At 39.6% G+C, this 16,529-nt stretch overlaps 1 protein-coding gene across 1 annotated transcript; it reads left to right on the forward strand.

The window, feature by feature from the left end:
• Window positions 1-241: 241 nt before the first annotated feature.
• Window positions 242-15,462, forward strand: LOC106086721 (alpha-mannosidase 2). The gene is made up of 8 exons (XM_013251505.2): window positions 242-791; window positions 872-1,191; window positions 8,430-8,731; window positions 8,801-8,987; window positions 9,191-9,788; window positions 9,854-10,239; window positions 10,297-11,401; window positions 14,818-15,462. Exons 1-8 carry the CDS (start codon window positions 405-407, stop codon window positions 14,977-14,979), a joined length of 3,447 nt encoding a protein of 1,148 aa, XP_013106959.1. The 5' UTR covers window positions 242-404; the 3' UTR covers window positions 14,980-15,462.
• Window positions 15,463-16,529: the final 1,067 nt, after the last annotated feature.

The following is a 16,529-nucleotide window of genomic DNA, read 5'->3' on the forward strand; positions in this document are numbered from 1 at the left end:
AAGTGTTACCGTATTTATGAAAACTATTAAGATGTCAAATATTTTAATTTAAATAATATTACCAATATTAAATTTAAAAATGCAATTACACAATTTTGCTTATTAAATAACGAAATCTATAAAAATTTGTCGTTTTTATGTATTCGTTATAGGTATTATTTTTGAAATGTTTGGAGTTTCAATAACCCCAACTTTTTCCCAGCCATTATTTCATATAAACACAAACTTGGCAATCATAACCAATCAAACTTAGCATTTTGCAAGAAATAAAGAGATTGTCAGCCTAGAAATGAAGTTAAAAATTTAATTGTATTGTAGAAACAAAATTGTTCGATTGACCGGTGGTGTTTAGGCGTATCAATGTTTTTGACCCTTAATTTGACACTAACCAAAAATTTGTAATAATGATAAGAATACGTCGACGATTTGCTCTATTGCTATGTGGCATTTCCTTGGTGATTTTCCTGACCGTATATTTTATGATTAATTATGCGGCTCCTTCAGGACAAGACAAGAAGCCTAATTTTATGGCTTTGGATAACAATCAGAATGAATACAACAAACAGGTGCTACAAAAACCTGACATGAGCAACGAAAATAGTCCTAGAACTAAAAACACCGGTCGCCATGGTGGTGGGGCCATAAGTCACAAACTGCTGGACCGCAATGAAGAAAAAAAGATTGTATTGGCCAATATAGCTAATGATCCCAAATTAATGGAAGAGAATGTAATCGCAAGAGAAGAAACTTGTGAGTTTGATCCTCAACAAGTCCCACAGCCGGACATACAGGTAAGATGACGAAAACATACACATCCACACACGGAGATATTTAAGATGTTTAATTACTTTCGGTATTTTTTCTAATTTAGATGTTGGACATGTATGATAAGATGTCGTTTGCCGATATAGACGGTGGTGTTTGGAAACAGGGTTGGAATATAAAATACGATACCCTACAATATAACGATCATCACAAGTTAAAAGTGTTTGTGGTGCCCCATTCACATAATGATCCTGGTTGGATTAAGACATTCGAAGATTACTATGAACATGAAACCAAACATATTCTCTTTAACGCCTTGAGACATTTGCGAGAGAATCCCGATATGAAATTTATTTGGGCGGAGATCTCGTATTTCTCTCGTTTCTACCAAGACTTGGGCGAAAACAATAAGGAGGAATTAAAAAAGTGAGTATATTAAATGAGTTTTTGAAGAGTTATTTGCCCAATTTGGTAATTTTTATGCCGCACGGCCCATTTATAAAATTACTATAGAACTACACATGTTGATAGATATTTCCATGTTTTTGGTTTAGTTTTTGGAATACAATTTGAAATAATAGTTTTTTTTTAATTGAATGTTTCTATCGAATACGACGAGAGCAGAATTCACCATATAACAACAAGTGCAGTATCATCTGTGTTTTGCATAGTGTCAATTCTGTCTGGCCAATCAGACTTTCACTTTTCGATGTGGCTACAGCAACAACTGGTGGCAGTTACCGCTTTTGCTCGATGCCCATTGCAGTCGGGTCTAGGAACCAGAGTTGACCCACGTTCATTACTGGCTACCTCCTCAGATAAGCCGCTTCAACAACTGCTTTCAATGACCGAACCATAAATGTGTGTGAAAATATAATACAAATTTCACCACAGAGCGCCCCCTACATGTCAATTACAAATCATAATAATAACCTAAAACATCGAGTAGGCCATGCTGTTTCAGAATTTGAAAAATTTGGCATCCTAAGTAATAAATAAGACTATGATGATCATGAGTAACACTCGGGTTGGAACTCTGAGCTCGGATCTGAGTGGTGCTTGTCGTCATCGCGAGTGGCTCAGCTGAGAGCTTCCGGACGGGACAGAGGCTGCGGAAAATGTATTTCTAAGTATACGGACCAGCTGCAACGATAGACCCGGGAAATCATCAGTCTCGAGGGAGAGTCTCAGATAGAGATCCACCGGCATTGGTTCGTAAATACGTACTGAGTGCCTGTTATTGCAAATTTTGCACATGAACATTCCACTAAGGAACGGGGGCTAACTTCTCACATATCAATGAGTGCAGTCCGATTCAAGTTTAAGCTCAATGATAAGGGAACTCCTTTTTAAAGCCGAGTCCGAACGGCGTGTCGCAGTGCGACACCTCTTTGGAGAGAATTTTTACATGGCATAGTACCTCACAAATGTTGCCAACATTAGGAGAGGAAAACCACCGCTGACATTTTTTTTCTAATGGTCTCGCCAGGATTCGAACACAGGCGTTCAGAGTCATAGGCGGACATGCTAACCTCTGCGCTGCGGTGGCCTTCAGTGCCTGTTATACTCGATATTAAAAGACGAGTTATTGGCATCTTCAAATAACCAATGGCCATAACTGCTGATTTGGATTTGAATGGTGTTTGTCGTCATTGCGAGTGGCTCAGCTGAGAGCGTCCCAGCGGGACACAAGCTGTAGAAAATGGATTGCTGAGTATACGGAGCAGTTGCAACGACAGTCCCGGGCAATTATCGGTCTCGAGGGAGAGTCTCAGAAAGAGGCTCGCCGTCATTGTTTCTTACCTAAATATTGAGTGCCTGTTATACTCGATATGACAAGGCGAGTTAATGGCATCTTTAAATAGCCAATGGCCATAACATTCCTGTGGCAATCGGTCCTATAGACCGGGACATACTTGCTTACTTATGGAGCTTGACGAGGGTCACTACCTATGCATACAAATGTGGCTTTAACAACAACAACAACAATATTTTGCAATTTTTCGTTATGATGCTACATTTTTCGGATAAAATGAACCACTGTGGCCAACTAAAAACTGGTGGCCCGAAAGCGTTTATAGGAATAATTTAGTAAACCCGGCACAGAATAGATGTGTGCACCACACAGGCTGGAACATTGAGGTCCGAACTGTGTGGTATTCATCAAACTTAGTTGCGAGCTACTAGGCGCGTCCACAGGATGCGGATAGAAGTATGCTCCATACGGAGCGTAGAAATAAATTAAAAGAAAAACAAGTAAAAGCGTGCAAAGTTCGGCCGGGCCGAATCTTATATACCCTCCACCATGGATCGCATTTGTCGAGTTCTTTTCCCGCCATCTCTTCTTAGGCAAAAAAGGATATAAGAAAAGATTTCCTCTGCTATTAGAGCGATATCAAGATATGGTCCGGCTTGGACCACAATTAAATTTTATGTTGGAGACCTGTGTAAAATGTAAGCTAATTCGAATAAGAATTGCGCCCTTTGGGGGCTCAAGAAGAAAAATAGAGAGATCTATTTATATGGGAGCTGTATCGGGCTATAGACCGATTCAGACCATAATAAATACGTATGTTGATGGTCATGAGAGGATCCGTCGCACAAAATTTCAGGCAAATCGGATAATAATTGCGACCTCTAGAGGCTCAAGAAGTCAAGATCCCAGATCGGTTTATGTGGCAGCTATATCAGGTTATGAACCGATTTGAACCTTATTTGACACAGTTGTTGAAAGAAAATTTCAGCCAAATCGGATAGGAATTGCGCCCTCTAGAAGCTCAAGAAGTAAAGACTCCAGATATGTTTATATGACAGCTATATCAGGTTATGAACCGATTTGGGTCATACCTGGCACAGTTGTTGGATATCATAACAAAACACGTCGTGTAAAATTTCATTCCAATCGGATAATGATTGCGCACTCTAGAGGCTCAAGAAGTCAAGATCCCAGATCGGTTTATATGGCAGCTATATCAAAAGATGGACCGATTTGAACCATACTCGGCACATTTGTTGAATATCATAACAAAACACGTCGTGCAAAATTTCATTCCATTCGGATTAGAATTGCGCACTCTAGAGTCTCAAGAAGTCAAGACCCAAGATCGGTTTATATGGCAGCTATATCAAAACATGGACCGATATAGCCCATTTACAATACCTACCGACCTACACTAATAAGAAGTATTTGTGCAAAATTTCAAGTGGCTAGCTTTACCCCTTCGGAAGTTAGCGTGCTTTCGACAGACAGACGGACGGACATGGCTAGATCGACATAAAATGTTGCGACGATCAAGAATATATATACTTTATGGGGTCTCAGACGAATATTTCGAGTAGTTACAAACAGAATGACGAAATTAGTATACCCCCCATCCTATGGTAGAGGGTATAACAAAAAAAAAAAATAAAATGAAATGAGAAGAGCTGAAACGGAGTAGTTGCAACGGCAGTCGCGGACAATCAGTGGTATCTAGCGGAAAGTCTCCGTGATAGGCTGGGCGGCACCGGCTCTTGAATAAATACTGAGTGCCTGTGATGCTCGATATGACAAGGCGAGTTATTAGCATCTTTAAATAGACGATGACCACCCTGTTCCCGCGACCATCGGTCCTTTGGATCGGAACGAGCTTGCTCACCTCGCTACCTCCACTTGAAAATGTGGCTACAAGAACAACAACATCGATTAGACCATGGTGATCCCGAATTTAAAAAATTAAGCATTTTTCGCCAGTATTTGCCCATTTTTTCTTTTTTTGGATAAAACGACCCACTGAAAAAGCTTTTACAGGGAACATCGAGTATGTCATGCTGTTTCCACATGCCACATTCGACCATTTTGGGCGGAAATGTTGGCCTCGGTCTTTACACTAAGATTCGCCAATGCGTATTCTGCACCTTTTCTGGGGAGAGTTCGAACATTCTCGTTTGTCTGGTCGTCTGTGGGGGTCGTCAATATTGGGTGTCTTTTTCTCTTTCTTCGTTTTCTCAAAATATTTTAGAGGCTCAACCACGTGGATCTCGCGGCACATTTTAGCCTACTACCTTCAATGAATTATTAGACTCCGTATTAGCAGCAACTAATACTGAGGCATCCTATGGCACACGCTGAGGTATTAAAGACTTGCCTGGAGACATCGAATACGCGGATTATATATGCCTCTTTGCGCATTGCTTCGAGCACATAAAGGTGAAACTGAAACGACTGAATGAAAATATGGCCAAAGTAGGCCTAAGGCGAAACTGGAACGACTGAATGAAAATGTTGCCAAAGTGGGCCTGAGGGTAAACATAGCATAGACCAAATTGATGAGGATAGGAACATCAAATCTGACACCGTTCACTATAAACGACTATATCATTGAAAACGTTGACAACTTCTCCTATCTTGGGAGCAAAATAGACAGACATAAAGCTTGACATTTTTGAGGGTATACGTACTCAGAACATTTTGACATACGAGCGCTATTTGTGTTGTTTACAGTAACTTAAAAGATTCATCTCGCTCAAAAAATGGAATTAAATCGTGAACATTTTCGTGCGATTATATTTTGCATCTTTCGACGTCGATTAACTCAACAACAGTGCTTCGATGAACTTAACTCAATTTTTGGCGATGACGCTCCATCAAGAACCAGTGTTTATCGATGGTATGGTGAATTCAACCGAAGTCGTAGTTCAGTACAAGACGAATTTCGTAAAGGTCGTCTAAAATGAGGTGTTGTTCCAAAAACCAACTGATATTGAAAGATCGTCATGTGACCTATCGTGATTGAGACCTTAGGCATTAGTGGATCCAGAATACATTCAAGATTACATGGATATTTAACCGTCAAAAAAATTTGTTCGCGTTGGATCTCACACAATGTGTCAAAGGCTCGTGTCGATTGGTCAGAAGAAATTCTCCAAAAATACGAAACACCTGCATTTTTAAGCACTCAAACCATCGATTTGATGAGTCATCCGCCGTATAGTCTTGACTTGGCACCGATGGGAGCTCTTGCCCAATGCTAGAGCATAGAACAGGTGTGGACCTAGAGACCGAATTTTGTTTCCGAAGACGGAAATCCTGGCCATCACATCATGAATTGAATATCTTTATGGACAGCATGTTAGGCATAAGTGCTGTAACAACCAGCACGGTAAGGTCCCAGACGTTGTTGGAGTGTAAGAAGGAGATTAACGTCTTCTCTGACGATTTAGAGCGCACACCAAGGCTTAGGTGTATGCCCATAGAGGCATGTGGCGGACTATAATACGTATCCTCTTTTCAACCTAACCTAATATTTTGGGCCAAGTGACAGGTTCCACCCAAAACGGTTATGCAGACTGATCGAGCAAAAATGAGACTCAAATGAAAGGATTTTTGGAAGTAGAATACGAATCTGACATACAAATTTGGGGCATATATTAAGAGGGACAAATACGGACGAAAATATCTTAAATTGATGTACAAATCTATAAATCTGTTGATTTTTTGGGTAATTGGGGTTTCAAAGATTCAAACTTATTACGGCTTAATTATACCCACCACCGAAGGATGGGGATATATTTATTATGTCATTCCGTTTGTAACACATCGAAATATCCATTTCCGACCCTATAAAGTATATATTTTGGATCAGTGTAAAAATCTAAGACGATCTTGCCGGGTCCGTCCGTCTGTCTGTTGAAATCACACTACAGTCTTTAACAATTGAGATATTAAGTTGAAATTTTACACAGAATCTTTTTTTCTCCCTAAGCAGGTTAAGTTCGAAGATGGGCTATATCGGACTATATCTTGATATAGCCCCCATATAGACTGATCCGCCGATTTAGGGTCTTAGGCCCATAAAAGCCACATTTGTTATCCGATTTTGCTGAAATTTGGGACAGTGAGTTGTGTTATGCCCTTCGACATCCTTCGTCAATTTGGCCCAGATCAGTTCAGATTTGGATATAGCTGCCATATAGACCGATCCTCCGATTTAAGATCTTAGGCCCATAAAAGCCACATTTATTATCAGATTTTGCTCAATTTGGCCCTGATCGGTTTAGATTTGGATGTAGCTGTCATATAGACCGATCTCTCGATTTAAGGCTTTGGGCCAGAAAAGGCCCAATTATTGTCCGATGTTGCCAAAATTTGGGAGAGTGAGATGTATTAGGCCCTTCGATATCCTTCTTCAAAATGGATCGGTTCTGATTTGGATATAGCTACCATATCTCTCGATTTAAGGTTTTGGGCCCATAAAGGACGCATTTATTTTCCGATGTTGCCGAAATTTGGGACAGTGAGTTATGTTAAGCCCCTCGACATTTTTCTACAATTTGGGCTAGATCGATCAAGATTTGAATATAGCTGCCATATATACCGATCTCTCGATTTAAGGTTTTGGGCCCATAAAAGGCGCATTTATTGTCCGATGTCGGCGAAATTTAGGACAGTAAGTTGCGTTGGGATCTTCGACATCCTTCTTTAATTTGCCCCAGATCGGTTCAGATTTGGATATAGCTGCCATATATACCAATATCTCGCTTTAAGGTTTTGGGCCCATAAACGGGCATTTATTGTCCGATGTCGCCGAAATTTAGGACAGTGAGTTAAGTTAAGCCCCTCGACATATTTCTGCAATTTGGCCTAGATCGATCAATATTTGCATATAGCTGCCATATATACCGATCTCTAGATTTAAGGTTTTGGGCCCATAAAGGACGCATTTATTGTCCGATGTTGACGAAATTTGGGACAGTGATTTGCGTTGGGACCTTCGACATCCTTCTTCACTTTTGCTCAGATCGATCCAGATTTGGATATATCTGCCATATATACCGATCTCTCGATTTAAGGCTTTGGGCCATTAAAGGCTCATTTATTGTCCGATGTCGCCGAAATTCGGGACAGTGAGTTAAGTTAAGCCCCTCGACATATTTCCGCAATTTGGCCTAGATCGATCAAGATTTGCATATAGCTGCCATATATACCGATCTCTCGATTTAAGGCTTTAGGCTAATAAAAGGCTCATTTATTGTCTGATGTCGCTGAAATTTGGAACGGTGAGTTGCGTTGGGACCTTCGACATCCTTCTTCACTTTTGCTCAGATCGATCCAGATTTGGATATATCTGCCATATATACCGATCTCTCGATTTAAGGCTTTGGGCCATAAAAGGAGCATTTATTGTCCGATTTCGCGGAAATTTTGGACAGTGAGTTGTGTTAGGCTCTTCGACATTTTTCTGCAACTTTGCCCAAATCGGTCCAAATTTGAATATAGCTGCCATATAGACCGATATCTCGGGTTTAAAGTCTTGGCCCCATAAAAGGCGCATTTATAATCCGATTTCACTGAAATTTGTCACTGTGACTTATGTTAGGCTTTTCGACATCTGTGTCGAATTTATTGACTGGCATAGAGTTTGGCCGAATTTTTTTCAAATATTAATTCTCAACCAGTTTATAGCTAGTAGTTCAATCGACATAAAAGGGGAACTTTGGGTTTTCAAATTTCGAATTTCATAGTCTATACACCTCCTTTGTTTATAATTTTTTTATTTTTAAAAGGTAAGGAACATTTACTCATAATTTCCCAACAATCATGTCCAATATAAAATCTGAAAATCTTTAGCAATATTTTTTTTAACATTTATGTTTAAAATCTATAAATTTTTCTTTATTTGCAGATTGGTTAAAAATGGTCAATTGGAATTTGTATCCGGTGGCTGGGTTATGCCCGATGAAGCAAATTCACACTGGCAAAATATGCTGCTGCAGTTGACGGAAGGTCAACATTGGCTCAAGAAGTATCTGAATGTCACACCAACATCATCCTGGGCAATTGATCCCTTTGGACATACTCCTTCTATGCCATATATACTAAAGAAATCAGGATTTGAAAATGCTTTGATTCAACGCACCCATTATTCGGTGAAAAAAGAATTGGCTTCTAAGCGTAATTTAGAATTCTATTGGAGACAATTATGGGGTATGATGAATTTTTAATTCAACTAGGGACATAATGATTAAAACCATATCTATTTTATATGTGATTTAGATGATACTGGTGAAACTGAACTCTTTACCCATATGATGCCATTCTACTCATATGATATTCCCCACTCCTGTGGTCCAGATCCAAAAATTTGTTGCCAATTTGATTTTAAGCGGGTATCTGGTTTTGGTTTAAGTTGCCCATGGCGAGTGCCGCCCCAAACAATTAGTGATCGCAATGTAGCTCAAAGGTAAGAGGTGTGGTTGGCATACCAACACGTGCAACAACTTATAAAAAATGACGCTAGTTACGGCTGTCAACTGGCAGCTAAACCTGAAGGTTTAGATTTACAATACATTTAACATTTTTATTGAATCCTTGGTGTTGACTATCTATGCCAAGGCCCGTACAAACCTCCTTTCAATATGCTTATATTTTGCTTTTTTTTTTAAGGGCTGAACTCATTGTCGACCAATGGAAAAAGAAAGCCGAATTATATCGAACAAATGTTGTGCTATTTCCTCTCGGCGATGATTTTCGCTATAGCCAAAGTACCGAATGGGAAGTTCAACGTTTGAACTATGAAGCTCTCTTCTCGCACATCAATGGGGAACGCAAGTATTTTGTTGAGGCCAAATTCGGTACACTTCAGGAATATTTTGATGCTGTGCACGAAGAACAAAGGCAAAAGGCAAGAACATTCCCCACATTGAGCGGTGATTTCTTTACCTATGCTGATCGCGCAGATAATTATTGGAGCGGTTATTACACTTCACGGCCCTTTCATAAGCGCATGGATCGAGTGCTCACACACTATGTACACAGTGCAGAAATGTTAAGCGCCTGGCACAGCTGGGATGCAAGTGTCAAGTTTGATGAAATGTTGGAGGATGCACGACGACAATTGTCACTGTTTCAACATCATGATGGTATCACCGGCACTGCCAAAACTCATGTTGTGGAAGACTATGCAAATCGCATGCTGGGCGCAGTGAAGAATTGCAAATTTGTAATGCAGCAATCGGTGTATAAATTGCTGACAAAGAAATCGGTAAGATAGACATGATAGACGCTTTGTGGTCTACAGCATTAATGTGTCTTTGTCTTCTTTTTTAGATCTACAATGCTGATACTAATTTCAATTATTTCTATGTGGATGATTCACGTTGGCCCGGGCCTGATGACAGCCGCACCACCATTATTTTGGGCGAAGAATTACCTCAAAAGCATTTAGTTTTCCATAATGCCCTGCCCCAATGGCGTGAAGAAGTTGTTGATTTCCATATAGCTTCTCCGTTTGTCAGTGTCACCGATTCGAACAATAATCCCGTGGAAATACAGATTAGTCCCGTATGGACATGGCATAAGCACACCATCTCGAATACTATAACTCCTCAGGCTTCAACCACCAAATACCGACTGATATTTAAGGCCAAAGTACCGCCCTTAGGCCTCACCACATACATTGTAAAGGTGGAGACTCCAGAGTCTTTAAACAAGAAGTAAGTAAAGCCAAACATTTCCCCTACTTTAAACTAATCCAGATTTTGTTTTTTCAGTTATGTTAATTTTGCCTCGAATCTCATTTTAACTACAAATCCCATAACCACTCAATTGGGCGATTATCCCAAAGAGGTGAAATTTGGTGATCACCGTGAGGTCTCTCTGAAAGTGGGCTCGGGACCTACAGTGGCCTTTAGTTTGGATGGCATGATGAAATCTGTACAAATTAAAGAATCTGAATCTCATACACCGGTGAGAGTGCAATTTTTCAAATATGGCACCCGCATGAGTGGCGATCGCTCCGGCGCCTATTTATTCCTTCCGAATGGACCAGCCACTTTGATAGTGAATGCTCAAACGCCAGTTGTTTTGGTAACTCAAGGCCCATTGGAGTCAAGTGTGTCCACTGGTCTTTCCTTTGGCATACATCATACCATACTTAGGGATGGCGAAGCTCCGGAAATACGCAATAACATTGACATAGCCGATATGGATGACACCGAAGTTGTAATGCGCCTGCAAAGCCGCATTCGTAGTGGTGAAACTTTCTACACTGATTTAAATGGCTTGCAGGTTATAAAACGTCAACGTTTCACAAAAATTCCATTGCAAGCGAATTACTATCCCATACCCACGGCCATATATATAGAAGATGAAAGTTTACGTTTGAGCGTTGTCTCAGCTCAACCCTTGGGTGGCTCTTCATTGGCCCCAGGCGAGGTGGAGATAATGCAAGATCGTCGCTTGACACGTGACGATGAACGTGGCCTTGGTCATGGGGTCTTGGACAATAGACCAGTGCTACACATTTTCCGCATTATATTGGAACGCATTGAAGGTTGTGAAAAACTAGCTGATAATCACCCTGCGGGAGCTTTAACTTTGTCGGCCTATAGAAATTCGAAGTATATTTTAAATCCCTTGGATAAATTCATATTTGCTGAAAACGATTGGCTGGGTGTTTTGTCTGAATTTGGTTCATCGCATACGGCTTTGGGTGATGACATGGAGGTGGTGGTTATGAGAAACCTGAATTCAACTAGTGCTGTACCAGCTGTAGCGCGTGATCGCAAACAGCATGCCATACAGAATACAGGTCTTATACTGCATCGTACGAATCTGATGCAATGTTCCGGATTGGAAGCTAAGAATACTGGAGAGGTAAATGATTTTTTGGAATTTTTACAATTTTCAATGTATGATCTGAAGCAGGGTATTCTGTTCTGCTTTCGAAACACACGTTTGCTATCATATATGTAAGTCTGTTACAGGCCGGTCATGTATGCAATTATCTTGGATGTTTTCCATTTCTTTATACATTTAAACATAGTTACAGGAAATGTTTTCACCACTCAATTTTGCCATTCAATTACACTAGGATTAATTATTTTTATACTCTCCACCATAGGATGGGGGTATACTTTTCGTCGTTCTGTTTGCAACACCTCGAAATAAGCGTCTGAGACCCCATAAAGTATATATGTTCTTGATCGTCATGTCATTTTAAGTCGATCTAGCCAAGTCCGTCCGTCCGTCTGTCTGTCGAAAGCACGCTAAATTTCGAAGGAGTAAAGTTAGCCACTTGAAATTTTGCACAAATAATTTTCATTAGTGTAGGTTAGTTGTGACTGTAAATGGGCCAAATCGGACCATGTTTTGACATAGCTGCCATATAAACCGATCTTGGATCTTGACTTCTTGAGCTTCTAGAGGTCGCAATTCTCATTCGATTTGACTGAAATTTTGCACGTGGTTTTTTGGTATCACTTCCAACAACTGTGCCAAGTATGATACAAATCGGTCCATGTTTTGATATAGCTGCCATATAAACCGATCTTGGCTCTTGACCTCTGGAGGGCGCCATTCTCGTCCGATTTGACGTAGTGTTTTGAAATTTTGCATGTAGTGTTTTGGTGTCACTTCCAATAACTGTGCTAAGTATGATACAAATCGGTTCATAATCTGGTATAGCTGTCACATAAACCGATCTTGGATCTTGACTTCTTGAGCCAAATTTGCATGAGCTGTTTTGTTATGACTACCAATAACTGTGCTAAGTATGGCGCAAATCAGTAGATAGCCTGATATAGATGGTATGTAAAGCGATCTGGGATCTTGACTTCTTGACCCTCTAGAGGGCGCAATTCTCATCTGATTTGGAAGAAATTTTGTACAACGGCTTCTCTCATGACTTTCAACATACGTGTCTAGTATGGTCTGAATCGATCAATAGCTTGATACAGCTCCCATATAAGCCGATCTCCCGATTTTGCTTCTTGAGCCCCTACAAGGCGCAATTCTTATCCGAATGAACTGAAAAATTACACAATGACATCTACAATGTTCAGCATTCATTTGTGGTCCGAATCGGATCGGTCTGAATTGATATAGCTATTCTCCTATTGATCCTATTCAATATTCTTTGTTTGCCTAAAAGAGAGATAATGCACATAGAACTCGACAAATGCGATCCCTGGTGGAGGGTATATAAGATTCGGCCCGGCCGAACTTAGCACGCTCTTACTTATTAACTGCTATCTAAGTGTAAAGATACACCGTAGGATAGGGGGGATATTCATTTAGTCATTCCGCTTGCAACACATCGAAATATCAATTTCCGATCCTACAAAGTATCGGTCGGTCGTGAAATTCTAAGACGATTTAACGATGTCCGTGTGTCTGCCTTGCGACTGTTGTAATCGCTCTACAGCCTTCAAAAAATGAGATATTGAACTGAAATTTGGCACAGATACGTCTTTTTGATGCACGCTGGTTAAGTTCTTGAAAGGGGCCAAATCGGACCATATTTGGATATAGCTGCTATATAGACTGATCTGCCGATAAAGTGTCTAATGCCCATAAATGCTTTATTTTTCATCCGATTTCGCTGACAGTGAGTAGTTTAAAGTTTCCCGACATCTGACCCAAATATGGTTCAGATCGCACTATGTTTAGATATAGCTGCCATATAGACCTATCTTCCGATAAAGAGTCTGGAGCCCATAAAAGCTTTATTTATTACCCGATTTCGCTGAAATTTGAAACATTGGGTAGTTTTAGGTCTCCCGATATCCGTCCCAAATATGGTTTGGATCGGACTATATTTAGATATAGCTGCCATATAGACCGATTTCCAGATAAAGGATGTGAAGCCCATAAAAGCTTTATTTTTAACCGATTTCGCTTACATTTGAAACAGCTGACTAAAACCCCCCGCAAAACATATTTACCGATTGGTACAATATGGAACTTAAATGAAAGTTATTTGGGAGGTACATACGAATATAATATAAAAAATACCTAAGAGGCCGCCCCAGGCCCAAAAGCAAAAAGTGGACAGATGGGTACAATATGGCACTCAAATGAAAGGTTTTCGGGAGTAGAGTATGAATATGATATTAAAAATTGGTTGCCAATACCTAGGAAGCCGTCCCAAGCCCAAAACCGCCCCAAAGGTACCGCCAAAAATTAAAGTGGACCGATCGGAAAAATATGGGACTCAAATGAAAGGTTTGCGGGAGTAGAGTATGAATATGATATTAAAAATTGGTTGCCTATACCTAGGAAGCCGTCCCAAGCCCAAACCTGCCCCAAAAGTACCGCCCAAAATCAAAGTGGACCGATCGGAACAGTATAGAACTCAAATGAAAGGTATTCGGGAGTAGAGTATGAATATGATATAAAAAATTGGGTGACAATACCTAGGGAGCCGTCCCAAGTCCAAACCTGCTCCAAAAGTACCGTCCAAAATCAAAGTGAACAGATCGGAACAGTATGGGACTCAAATGAAAGGTATTCGGGAGTAGAGTATGAATATGATATTAAAAATTGGTTGCCAATACCTAGGGAGCCGTCCCAAGCCCAAACCTGCCCCAAAAGTATCGCCCAAAATCAAAGTGAACCGATCGGAACAGTATGGGATTCAAATGAAAGGTATTCGGGAGTAGAGTATGAGTATGATATTAAAAATTGGTTGCCAATACCTAGGAAGCCGTCCCAAGCCCAAACCTGCCCCAAAAGTACCGCCCAAAATCAAAGTGGACCGATCGGTACAATATGGGATTCAAATGAAAGGTATTCGGGAGAAGAATACGAATATGATGTCAATATACCCGATATGCCAATTAAGGGTCAGAAGCTCATAATTACGCAAACGCAAAATTCAACAGTGATAGGGCGCCCCGGTAGCCGAGTTGTAGCGTGCTTGCATTACCAGTGCAGGGGTCGTGGGTTCGATTCCCGCCAGAAGCCTTGGTCTGTCGCTACTGTGATACCACAATGGACTTAAAATTGTCTAAGTGAGACTGTAAAGGACTGCCACTTATACCTTATCTAACCTAACCTAACCTAAATATTTAGTATATCACTCACTATCCGTGCCGAATTTGGATGCATAAGTTATCCCCCTTTTTGACGAAAGGGGGTTTACTTATATACCCGAGGTGGTGGGTATCCAAAGTTCGGCCCGGCCAAACTTAATGCCTTTTTACTTGTTTTCATAGATTTTTCATTTTTATTGAAAACCATCACTAACTATCACTATAATGTTTGTCTTTTCTTCTTTTAATCTCTTTTAGCTAAACCTACGCCACTTTTTGCAAATGGCCAATGTTTCAACGGCCCACAAGACCACGCTAACATTCCTAAAACGCTTGTCGACCCATCAATTTGACGAAGATGTATCATTATGCCCCATGGATACATTGGCATTTATCTTACAGAGGCCTAGTTCCAGTTGATCTGTCAACTAGTAGGTTGTAGGTTGTTTAAATACGCAATTGAATGCACCGACTTAATTCAACTTAGTTTTCCTTCAGTAGTTTATATTCTTATGAACCAACAAACAAAACCAAATTATTTTAACCCACTGATATTTGATTCTCTCGAAAAGTTTAGTTGTAGTATCTATCGTATATAGTGTATATTTAATATATATTTATATAAAGTATTTATGTCATGTTCGCAATCTCAATTATTTTATTTTATGTTCTTTTATCGTTTGTTTATCGTATTTATTGTGATTTTTAAATACATATGTACACTCTATGTTGTCTACTGTAAAATGTTCACTGTTGGCGGTGATAAACCAATACCATCATGTTAAAGTTGTAAAATATCACCAACAAAAATGTTTCTTTCGACGAAGAATTACTTAAAGACTGTAATTACGAATATAAAATATGTACATGAAACCGACATTTCAGAACATTTCACAAAACAAATGTTGCTGAGGCGTTTTGCATGGTTTTAATATTTCACAAAAAATTCCCTTACAAAAGAGTTGTTGGGAGATCACCTCCATTGAGGGGGTCATGGTTTCCACAAAATGGAAGAAATGCATTAAAATCATTCTTCACCGAAAAGTGAACTCTAGATTTGATTTAAATTCAAATAAAAAGTTAAAACATAAAACTTTTCTTCGAAATACTTATGTAAGCCATTTTAACATCTTATTAATTTAAATTGATTTGTAAAGGACAAATTAAAAGCAATTTAAGAAACTCGAACTTAATTAAAGAAAAATTAAAACATTAAAAAAGTGTTTTCATTACTCCCTATTAACATCCGTAATGAAGTTTTTGAGAATCTGTGGATGTCAATGATTTACCGTATTTCACCCAAATATCACAAAAAAATTAAGGATGTTTATCCCAACACCATAGAATGGGGCTAAACTAATCTAGTCATTCTGTTTGTAACACCTCGAAATATTGATCTAGGACTCCATAAAGTATATATATTTTCTTGATCGTCTCGACGCTCTGAGTCGATCCAGCCATGTCCGTCCGTCCGTCTGTCGAAATCACCAAAGCGGCCGAACGCGCAGAGGTAGCCGATTTCCGGATTTGACTTCTAGAGCCTCTGTAAGCCGCAATTTTTATCCGATTCTCATCCGATTTGGCTGAAATTTTGCATGTAGTTTTCTGTTATGACTTCCAATAGCTGTGTGTAGTACAGTCCAAATCGGTCTATAACCTAATATATTGGGTTGCCCAAAAAGTAATTGCGGATTTTTCATATAGTCGGCGTTGAGAAATATTTTTCACAGCTTGTGACTCTGTAATTGCATTCTTTCTTCTGTCAGTTACTTTTAGCTTGCTTTAGAAAAAAAGTGTAAAAAAAGTATATTTGATTAAAGTTCATTCTAAGTTTTATTAAAAATGCATTTACTTTCTTTTAAAAAATCCGCAACTACTTTTTGGGCAACCCAATAGCTCCCATATAAACCGATCTCCCGATTTGACTTCTTAAGCCCTTACAAGCGGCAATTTTTGCCCGATAAACCGAT

The sequence above is a fragment of the Stomoxys calcitrans genome, chromosome 2 (assembly GCF_963082655.1).
Source record: "Stomoxys calcitrans chromosome 2, idStoCalc2.1, whole genome shotgun sequence".
NCBI classification, from domain to species: Eukaryota; Metazoa; Arthropoda; class Insecta; order Diptera; family Muscidae; genus Stomoxys; species Stomoxys calcitrans.